The sequence below is a fragment of the Cavia porcellus genome, unplaced genomic scaffold (assembly GCF_034190915.1).
Source record: "Cavia porcellus strain 051 isolate PalLab524CR breed Dunkin Hartley unplaced genomic scaffold, mCavPor4.1 scaffold_24, whole genome shotgun sequence".
Lineage (NCBI taxonomy): Eukaryota > Metazoa > Chordata > Mammalia > Rodentia > Caviidae > Cavia > Cavia porcellus.
The window spans coordinates 23,361,384-23,373,388 of NW_026947507.1; the positions used below are offsets into that span (position 1 = coordinate 23,361,384).

General features: G+C 32.7%; 1 protein-coding gene across 4 annotated transcripts in view; it reads right to left on the minus strand.

The window, feature by feature from the left end:
• Galntl6 (polypeptide N-acetylgalactosaminyltransferase like 6) overlaps positions 1 to 12,005 on the minus strand; it is a 993,708-nt gene that overhangs the window by 570,020 nt on the left and 411,683 nt on the right. For all 4 annotated transcript variants that reach the window (XR_010042613.1, XM_023564834.2, XM_063234753.1 and 1 more), the window contains exon 4: positions 10,205 to 10,343. Coding sequence is in view for 3 of the 4 variants with exons in the window: in XM_023564834.2 (XP_023420602.2) it covers positions 10,205 to 10,343 (139 nt within the window). In the remaining variant the exon portion in view is untranslated. The remainder of the gene's footprint in view (positions 1 to 10,204; positions 10,344 to 12,005) is intronic.

A 12,005-nucleotide genomic window follows, 5' to 3' on the forward strand; every position in this document is an offset into this window, starting at 1 on the left:
ATATAAAATCTTATGATTCATAAGAGCATAATCAGAGATGTTTAACAAAACACACACACACACACACAGAGTCATAGTTTTTTGTTTGTTTGTTTGTTTGTTTGTTTTCTCTACAAATTAAAAAAATGTAGAATTATCCATTAGGTTTCTTTCTTTTGGGGGGTTGGGAGTAGTAGGGACTCAGCTCATGACCTCGTGCTTGCCAGGCAAGCACATGTGTCACTGAAGCTAAACTCCTGGCCTTCCAATATAATTAATTATATCATTAATATAATTATTAAATATAACCAATATGTTATGTTTAATTCAAAACTTTCAATTTCTTCATAGAGAAAGTTGTGTGATATTTAGGGCCCTGTACCTACAGAAACATAAAAACAGGGGCCATGAGACTCATAACCACATTTAACAAATTATCTGGCTCTTTTTTTTTTTTTTTCTGGGTACCAGGGATCAAACTCATGACCTCACCCCTACAGAGAGGTGCTTGTCCCACTGAGCTATGTCCCTGGCCCTATCTGGCTTAATTTAGTATTTCATATAATTAGAAAGTAAGGCCTTAGAATTTTAGAGTTTTACATAAATTGTCTTACGTTAAATTGGTAAAATAATATACTGGGTAAAGAAATGAAGTAGTCCCCATGCTGGAAGGACTATTGACATTTTTTGAAATGTATACATATCTCACATGGCAAGATAACTAAAGCAAATACTGGGAAGTCAGCATCTTCATTTTTTATTATAATTGACTTTTTAAGACATCATTGTATTGAACAGATTAATTAAAATTATATAAAATCTATAATATTTTAAGTAGAATAGACAACTATTTTAATTTAATAAAATATGCAATCTATCCTCCATGAATAGATTTGGAAATAAATCATTCTGTAACATGTATGAAGGAATATCTATTAAAAAATAAGAAGAACAGCCTATGATGAATTATCATTTGAACACAAAGCTTTTCATTACTATGATAAAATACGAGAAAAATTCAGTCTAAAAGAAGAAAGGTTATTTTGGCTCATGTTTTCAGACATGGTAGCCCACTGACAATTGAACCTGTTACTTTGGGTCTGTGACACCCAGTACATCATGGGGGGAGCACATGGCAGAACAAGTTGCTCACATCACTGTGATAAGGGTTAAAAAGGAAGTGACTGTGGACCTAATATCCCTTCAAGAGCATGTCCCCAGTGATATGACAAGTATAATAAGGGTCTCACCAAAAGGTCCATGTCTCACCACAGAATATCTGTAAAAACACTACATTACAGAGTGTGTAAGTCAGATTTCAGTAACTCTGTTGAAATACTGAGGAAGAAATAAACTTAAAGGAGGGAAGAATCCCTTTAGATCACAGTTTCAAAGATTTCAGTCCATGGTCTGCTGACTCTTTTGCCTCTGGCCTGTGGTGAGACACGCCATCTTGTGGGGAGCACCTGACAGAGGAAGCTGCTCTCTGTAGTGACGAGGTAACCAGAAATTAATGAGAGAGAAAGAAATTTCCCCAAATTTCCTTCTAAATACACATATACAGTCTCACTGAAAACTGGCCCTATGACAAGACTCAAGATTTTGGCTATTTTCACTTACCACAACAAGCAGAGACCTTCTTGTCAACCAGTATAGTACCAACTTCATTCTATGGGGCACATCTCGAAGGTTCCAATAGTGCCACTGTCTGACAACTGAGTGTTTAACTCATGGGCCTCTGGGGGACAGTTATACAAACCCTTTCAGGCCCTTAGAGCCACTAATTTGCTAGTTTTGTGTATTTTTACTTAACTATAGCTTTTTCCTACTTCTATCTAATAGTGTTTCTAGTTTAGTAACTATTGGAATTTCCTCTTATAACCAAATGGAGCAATAGGCATGATATTTACTTCTGTTTTGACCCAAGTAAACTAGAGTTTAAAATGTGAAAAAATATATTTTTAAGACATGAAAAGTTAATCAAGAAAATACAGAGTTCTTTGATAAACAGGATATAGTTTTCTCTGCTTACTCTCTAACTCAAGATTCCAGGTCAGGGTGAAGGTAACAGAAATATAAGCAAAGCTAAATAACCTGCTCAAATAAAGCAAATGAAGCCAAGAGTTTGGGGAGACCAATGTGGCTAGAGTTTGTAGGATAGAGCCCTCTAAAGTGGAGATATTTTAGATGTGAAGAACCATCCTTAAGTTTTCAGCTGGATTCTGATCAATGACAGTGTGCGAAGCAATACCTCTTACTGGGTCATGAAGCACCAAAGATAATTAAAAAAATATCTAGGACAAATATTCTCAGAAAGAATTGGACAGGGCATGGATGTAGTTAGGAGAGTTGTCTCAGTACGGTGCCAAATTAACCCTGAACTCAAAAAAGCTCTGCCACAATTTAGCATAGTTTAAAAGCAAGCTGTTTCCATGTAACATAGTTGTTTCTTAGAGAGAAAATACTTCCTAGTTGTTATTGTAAAAAATGTATTATAATAAGTAAAATCAAAATGTTGAATAACAAAATTCAGGTTGCTGCTTCAAAATTCATTTAAAGCTATTCAAATCTTCAAAACATGTATTTATAGAGATTATATTTTCAAAAGTAAAATTTACATTTAGTATTTAAAGTCATAATTTTTAGAGGCCTCAAAATAAAGGAATTCATGCCTTCATGCTTGCACTTAAAATAATTCTAGGGAAAATAGTCATTTATATGATTTGTGTTATTTTCATCATACTAGTTTGTAATTCATACTGGCATCTGCACAATGTAGTATTATTTCCTGGGCACTTTCTGATGAAACAATCTGAAAGTTAATTGATATTATTCTTTTAAAATCTCTTAATTATATTAACATATTTTAGATTAAGCTGTTTTTACACACATTTATATATAAAAATATCTATGTGACACATAGGACACAAGGGACATTGCTCACACAATGCCGCCAAATGTGTTATGATATTTTCCCATAGTAATTATTGTGACAAATGGGCAGGGATTTTTTTTTTTTTTTTGGCTGCCTTCAGGGCCCACATTATAACATTATGATTTGTGCCATTTTGGAGCACTCAGGGAATTCCCTGGAGCAGTGATACAGAGAACATTAACACATGTCCAGTCGGTTTCATTCTCGCCTACACAGGAGGAAAACCAGCTTACAAACTACACTATGTTTGACTTCATGAGTACACCAAAAAGAGAGTATCTTAAATTCATTTGTAAGCATGAGTGTCAGCATTTATCCTATAAATTAAGTAATCAATTATCTAATCCATGTATTGCTTTCCTTGTCTTCAAAAAGCAGTGTAAAGTGACCTTATTGATAAATGATAGTTAAGGTACTTGATTCAAGGAAATTCAGATTTTCTAAGCAAGATTACAGATTAGCTAGTAATTTGGTTAGCATGTTAAATGTCTGTTGTTTGAGACAGGTACCTAAGATAAAGAAGTTAAATGGAGAAAAATTTTTAAGACGTTCCAGTTCATGGTCTGGAGAACTGGAATGTTGGGGTTTGTGGTGGCAAAACCAGTGTGGTAAAGGCAGCTGTTAATCTCAAGACACCCCAGAAGCAGAGTGGGGTGGGGCAGGCTCCCCACACCTCCTTTAAAAGCATCCTCTTATCCAGTGGTCCATCTTTCTGCTGTTAGACCCCCATCCACAAATATTCTAGCATTTTCAAATAGCTCCATAGGCCAGGACGTAACATTTAGCATACAGGTCTGTGAGGGACATTTAAGATCAAAACCATAACACTTAGGAAACTCGTTTATTGTTTAATTTGTAAAAGGATCTGTCACATTCAGAAGGTTGAAGAAACTTCCTTTTTTTAACCTTTTGTCATTGTGTGATTCTTGAAAGAACATTTTGGTTCAGCTGCAGTTCTCTGTGCCCCATTGTCAACAGCAGCAGAATAAAATGTCAACTTGGCATCTGGCTGGTGACAAGTATATTATAGAGCATATCTGTATAAGTCATTCCCAAGCACCAATTTACATAGTAATTGTTCTAATGTCAGCATATTGAATTTTCAATGGCTGGTTTTAGTCACACAGTTTTTCTGTTCTAATCTTGCCATGGCAGTTGGGTTTGATAAAGGAGTGATAGCTAGTAATTTATTTTGCCTTTGACAGGTCCAAAAAATAAGTGTGTACTGTCATAGTACATCTTAGTATTTTTGAGTGAGAGGAACCTTGCTATTTGTATGTTCATTCATCCATTTATTTATTAATATAGCAATCTATTATATGGGAATATTTGTATATTAATTTTTATATAGTGATAAAATTAATGCTTTATTATAATATGAAATTTTATACCTGTGCTAAGAAATAAAATAATTTACTTTCTTTGAGCTATGTGTTCATATGTGGTGGCAGAAACAGTCCATGTAGAGAGAGCCAAGGGGAAAAACGTAAGGCAGTGGCAGAGAGAGAGGTTGGCAATGATGCTTTTTGAGTTATTACTGTTTTGTGCAAAGGAAGTCTTAAGTATTTAATCAAGGGATTGTACTCTTCCATCGTAGTTTTTAAAGTCCACAATTGCATAATCTGATGAATATATTTCAGAAAAACAGGAGTATGTGGAGTCCAATTACATGGTTATTTTAACAATCCAATTAAGAGATGATGGTGAACATAGTTGAGATTAGAAGACAATATATTCAGATGTATTTTGACAGTACAGTTTAGAAATAAAATTATGAGGCATCATTGGTTAAAATCAACAAGGAGATGAAAAAAATGTAACAGAACTAAGAACTTGAATGTATAGTATTCAATATAGTGGAATTATTTTGCAATAAACTTAAAATGCTTGGGTAAAAAATCAAGTCATCGGGGACTTTGATAAGAAAAAAAATTGATAAAGAGTTACTAGAAGTTGAGGAAATCAGTATTTATATAAACTTAGGCGCTGTGGGCTGGAGGAAATTTATGGATGTGAAAGCACTGATGCCGTTAAGTCATATGATTACATTTAAGTCAGAATATTAAAGAAAACATATTTAATACATGCAATTACTATCACTTGTCCCCAGCTTTGCAGAGAATACTGAATTACTTTTTTCCACATTTGGGTCCCAGATTTTTAATTAAGTTTTGTTATAAAATTGTGTTCATGATACTGGCATACTCAAATCTTCCACTTCAAAAATAACAGGCACTTATCATTACATAAAAGTTCCAAACTTCTGGTAGTTAATACTTCTTACATATTTTTATTTTAAAGAGAAAAAAACATAGAAATAAAAAAATTACTTATCACATTGACTTATTATAAGACCGCCAGAGGAATTGCCTTATTTTGTAAAAATAAAGCACAATAAAATTGTTTGACTAGGAATTAATTTGATAGTGATTTATCTGTAGAAAACAGTTTTATTCAGATAGAAACTGTGTACCACAGAACTCATTTGTTTGAGCATTAAAGTACACAATTCAATACTTGTAGTATGTTCATAGACATTAAGAGACATAAGTACAATTAATTTTAGGATATACCATTCAACTAAAAAGTAAATTTCAAACATTTAGCTATCATCCTCATGTTACGTACTAACCACAGTCTACTTTAATGTTTCTATAGAGTTCCCTATTTTAGATACTTATGTGAGCTTCATCACGTATTAGGTGAACTACATCCCCAGTCTTTGCAAGAGCATTTTTTTTTTTTTTGAGACACCATTTCACGAAGCTGTTGAATTCCTAAGGCTAGTCTGTGCTCACACTTCATTCCTGTGAAGGCCTCTTCAGAGGGATGATAATGGAGACCTATGCCACAACATTAGGCTTTCTCAGCATTCCTTATAAATCAACACTTTGCCGTTTAAGAGTTTTAGTTTAAAGATTTAGGACTTTTCTTCACCCATACTCTATCTTGGAACAGTATTTGATTTAAAGGATCCCAACTGCCTCTTTGTGACAGTGTTCACACCTGGCCCAGATGCAATCAGTTCAGTTTATTTTCCTTCTGAAGTCAGTGGTAAATGAATGAAGGTATCTCACTAACTGCACAAGCACATCAATAAAAATATGAAAGAAACTGGCTAGTGCTGTGCACATTTTTATGTAGCTTTTGAAGTTGAGAAATACAAAAAAATTATCCTTGGACGTTTTTGAATGGTTACACTAAACCTTTTCTTTAAATGAGTTCTATCATTAAATAGACAAGAGTCAAAATACTTAGATCACATTTTATTTCACATAGAATTAACATAAATATCTTTTAAGCATATAGTGCTGACTAAACCTTAGTGTTAAAAATTAGCACATAATTATGCTTTCTGAAGAACCAAAACTATCTCACAAATTCAATTTTATATATTAATAATTCAATTTTAGACATAGAATGCACTGGATCTTCTTGTATTTTATATCTCCATGTTGTAAATGGAAAATAAGGAAGGCAAACCAAAATATTATAATCTGAAACAAAAGAAAAAACTGAATAGTTGAAACTAATTTATTTGGTGAACCTGATCTTAGTTTTAATAACTTTAGTCTTTGATGAGGAAGACAAAGAAAGTTTGCATCCCAATTTGGTGAATTACAAATAAAAAGTTAAAATGACAGACTATATTGTTCAGATCCACAGTGCTTTTAGAATTGAAGTTCTTGCTTGGTAGGCAGAATTTTGAATGGAAGTATTTTAAATGGAAGGATTTAGAAAGTAAGACATCGAAAAGTAAAAAAAAACAAAGTTGACTCAAATATGTGGGTACGATGAGAAACTGTCTTTTCTCTTTGACTACAAAATGTTCTGCACTCTTTATCCAGGAAGGAGACTCATTGCTGGACAGGTGCTCTGCATAGCAGGACAGCCGTTTCACTAACACTCCTGCCCCTTCTCCAGCTTCTGAGACATTCCTTCTTGGACAAAGGAATAGACACATTGCCAGGTTTTGGGTTTGGTCTACAGAGCTTATGATGTTCACCTGGGCTCCTCCTTTATTATTCTGCATTTAAACTTGTTTGACTGTGTCATCTTTCACTGTGCCCTCATGCATTTAGGTCTGTACTTACCTACCCTTAGGTTTTCCAGGACATTCTGTGATTTAAAGGCTGAGTGTGCCTAATTCTGGAGTTTAGTACTAAATGTTACACATGGCCCACATCTATAACATGCCCAGCAATAGAGTATCAATAGTAAAAGTATTTTTAATACCAAAGCTTTTGGCAATTATTCATTTGTTTCTGAAATTGTTTAGGGAACAAACAGGGTTTGATATATTGGTCTGCTATAACCGCAACAATGCTGAATGCTATCAGATGAAATAAGAGATTTAGAAATTATCCTATATTTCTTAAGATATGAGATAGCACAGGTTTTTCTTAATAGTATTCTATTTAGTGACAAAATAATGAAGATAATACTGTTTGCATTTAGGATTATTAGTGATACAAAAATAAGTAATTAAAAGGAGAACCCATAATACAGGGTAAAATAATTTTAATTTTAAACTGTTGCAAATATTTAGTCATTTTAGAAATGCATCAAGTGATACATATATACATGGAATTTACATAAATTTTGTATATGCACTGATAGTAGGTAAAATGTGTTTACTTGCATCCTATACAAATTCTACCTCAATTCTTCAATTATAAATGGCTTTTATGTGTCTTTTTTTTTTTTTTTTTTTTTTTTTTTTTCTTTTTCCTTTTTATTGGTACCGGGGATCGAACTCACAACTGCTGGCTTGCAAAGCAGGCGCTTATGCCGCTGAGTAAATCCCCAGCCCTGCTTTTATGTGTCTTAATCTCATGTATTTTCTTTTACATAGATGTGAGTCTTAAATACATTAAATATGACATCTTTTGAAGAATATTTATCATAGCTGTTGATTAAGTTGTTTGTGTTCAGAAGTTTATGCAGATATTCTTTAACCTCATCTTACTACCAATGTTTTTATGCATAAGCTTATTTAAACTTATTTTCCATGTAGGTCATTTTTCCCCATTACTTTTTCTATTTACTATCCATAATGAATTCAAGTCCATGTCTTATATTTTGCGTCTTGTACTGGAAATTGGGTAATATATTCTTTAGCTTACAAAGCATACTTGTATCATCCCAGTTAAGTGACTAAATTCAAAGGAAGAGAAAAAAATTAAAATGTGGAAAAATGATTGCTAAACCAGCAAAATAAGCATTGACTAGACTTTCTCAAAGTGTTTACGCTGAGTTACTTATATCAATCATTTCTTAAAAAATTATAAAAATAAAATGCTCTAAGGATAGATTTTAAATAACACGGATTTAGATATGATTTGACATTAACAAAGAGAGAATTTAAATACGTACTATATGTCTTCAAAGAAATACAAACGTTAACCATAAAATATAAACTGCATATGGAAAAAATGGGGAAGATTTTGTCAATAGCAAACAATAGATGGTGAGAAAAATTAAAACGGTTTTCAGGGTGTGGATCTCTGCACGACTTTCCTGACTTTTGTTTTTCTGCAGGTAGGAAATTGCAAACATCGCAGGTGGCATCAGATATATCTTCCTGCATTGCTAAGAGTCAGACACTGGGTTAATCAAGGTGAGCTGTCATTCTTGACTAACCCTCAACATATTTCTCATGTCCTACTCTGACCTCCTAATGAGGTTTCTTTTATTTCCAAGATTCTTTTTTCTTGCTTTATATTATTGTTTGGAATAATTTCACCCCCATTTTCTTTCTGAGCTATCACAATGACATCTTTTTTTCATAACAAATTAAATGACTCTAATAAAAATGTTGAAATACATTCTACTTTTTCACTTTCTTTCTATTCACATTGCCCAATAACACAATTTCTTAAAAAGTATCAGTTAAACTAAAATATCCTCATGAGAAGAACAAAAGTATCATCCTCCCTCTGAAGTCAGTCATTTTCTCCCTCGTTGTCCCATGTGATACTTTCACTTGAAAACACATTAAAAGATTGGAAGTGTGGGGTGGAAATGAGGTAGTTGGGGATTATTCTCTGACCATATTTATTATGCCAACAATTCAATATAATGCATCTTTGATGGTGTGTAATAAGGTATTAAAATTTCTCGTAACTAGAAATGTTCTCGGTCAGTGGGAATTACTGTAGATAATTTCAGGTAACCTGGGAATAATTTGGCTAGCTAAAAGGCTTAGACCCATATATAAAACATTCAGTTTAGAGAAAAGTTAATTTGTTCTTCACATTAATCCTATGCCTAACTACACCAGAAAATGCAAATTTACATAAAACCCAAGGAGAAAATTAATAATTTTATTACATTTTCAAATAAATTTATAAAGCTATAATAATCACAATAATAAAACTGTTCTCCAAAATTTACTAATGTTTTCCCTAAAGTGCTAAGTATTTTACACAATGATTAGTTTTATATATGTTACTGATTTAATTTAGATTCCTAATATTTATTTGCATTTGTTTTCATGGTTTTATTTTCTTTGATTATGTTCCTTTCACACTCATATTTCCAAAGGAGTCTGAAGTGTGTGTGAGCAAACATACTAGTAAAAATCTGAGTAAATTTATCAAATAAGCAAGGCAAAAAACATTCCAAATTCAGATCACATCTCATGTTACTGGCATTTTGGGGGGCTTAATATATCAGGAAAAGCAAAAATACTAGAACAAAAAGCACAGAGAACAATTTAAAGGTAGAGATGGGTAGGAAGAAGATGGATTAGAGGGATTTTTATTGTTTCCACTTATAGTCTAATATTTTGCTATGATTTAATAAAAACTGAAATAACTGTCAGTTGAAAAACCACAAACGGTTCATAAAGTGACAGGAAATTGAACAAGCTCACATTTCTGCTCGATGATGGATACATTCATTGTTAGCATGGTTTATGGGAGAGTAATGACGACGGCACTAAACAGGGCTGGCAAGAGAAAGAACTCCACGGAAGGCAAATATGTAGATAGAGCTGATAGCCCCGTTAAGCAGAGAGAAATGTCTGACTCAATTTACACGATCGGAGGTGAAAAGGAGTGTCATTACCTTAAAATGGGTCATTTAAATTGGAGACTATAATTCATGAAAATGTGTTAGGCTTTGTAGAACTGACAGCACTTAATATTATGAAATAAATTGTTATTCAAAATTATTAGAGTAAAAACTTTTGCTTAGACATGTCACAGTGACACACAACCAAAACAATAAAACCAAATCAAACTAATCAAATAACCCAGCCTGCACACATGGTGCACTGATACTTACTTAGTGTGGCGGATGTCTGGCAGGGACCTCTCTAGGGCAATATTATTGCTGACGAAAATGTTGAAACCATTTTCCCTGTAAGCCGAGTCATCACTGTCCTCTTCAGTAAGGGGATAAGGTTTCCCATGTTCACCTTTCCCTAACAGGAAGAAACAAAGTCGAGTTTCAACTACGGAAAAAATGTCATGTTCTAGAACAGAAATTCAGACTTGGATGCATTTCTTCAAAATAACTATTGATTTCTGGCACAAAAGGAGCTAGAAGAAAGATGTGATATTATTTAATTTTAATCGTTTTAATGTGAAAAGGTTGAATAACTGATCATTAAAAGTAAACAAAAAGAAAAGTATAAAATATAGCCTCACCTTCCAGAATGCAAATCACTGTAAAGATTTCAGTATATGTTTCTTAATGATTGTATTGGATTCTAACACACACATTTCTTGATTCACTGTCTTTTTCCAAAATAACTACAGATCATTTACTTCCAATAGTAGTTGATATTATTTAATTATACTCTAATATATACCATTGCACTGAAGATATGCTGTTATATTATTTCCAGCTTTTCTTAATTTCTCCTTTATGAATATGTTGAATTGCATATGTTTGTTAACATGTTCTTGGTTACACGCTTTTGGAACAAGAATCATAAATTCCTATAACTAGAACTTCTGGAATATCTTTATAGTAAGCACAGTATTTTTCACATGCTCAGAGAAAATAGATATTTTTATATCTATTCCTAAAATTTATATTATTTAGATCTTAATTAGCCTTATATATTTCTGATATCATAAAATGATTGTCCAAGAGTTCCACACTTTGTAGAACTGCTTATTATGTTTGTTAAATATTTGTTAGCTACGTACGCTGCAAATATGTCCTGAACTTACTTAAACTTAAACTAAATTTTTTCATCAGGATGATATTATTTTATAGTTTCTTCCCTTTCTCTTTCTTTCTTTCTTTCTTTCTTTCTTTCTTTCTTTCTTTCTTTCTTTCTTTCTTTCCTCCTTTTTAAAATCTTTCTCTTTTATACTAGAAATTAAACCCAAGGCTGTTGCATTGAGCTACAGCCCCACCTTTTTATTATTTATTTATTTACTAGATAAGTTCTTCCTAGGTTGCTAAACTGTCCAGGCAGACTTCTATCTTATCATCTTCCTGCCTCAGTTTCCCAAAGTGCTGAAATTACAAGAATGTACCAATACTCTCAACATTTATTTACACGTAACTTTTAGAAAGAAGTTCTCCACTCCAATGTATTTAACGTAGATTCATAGGTTCAGGTTTATTAAAGTTTTATTTTTGTGTTACTGATTACAAATTTTGAAAATTTGGGTGGTTTTTGTTTTGTTTTGTTTTATTTGTTAAACAATTTGGAAATTGTTTTTGTGTGAAAAGTGCGGCAAGAAACATTATTTTTTGTAAATGTTTAAGCAGCTGTAGGAACACAATTTATTAAATAATTTTTTTTCTGCTTGGGGTTTAAATATAGTCACACAGTTTCTTCGTTTGTTTAAGCACATTTATAAATTTCTATGACATTCTACTGTTCTGTCAATTGTTACTTTGAAACACTATAGCACTAACAATTTTTTGTTTGTGTTTTTGTTATTGCTTTTTATTTTTTGTTTTTTTTTTTTTTTGTTTTGTACCAGGGATCAAACTCATGACCTCCTGCTTGCCAGGCAGGAACTTGTGTCACTGAGCTAACCCCCTGGTCCTACACTAACAAGTTTTTATTGTTCGGAAAATCTTAATTGTCATTTATAATGCTGTTTTTCAGGCTAGTCTT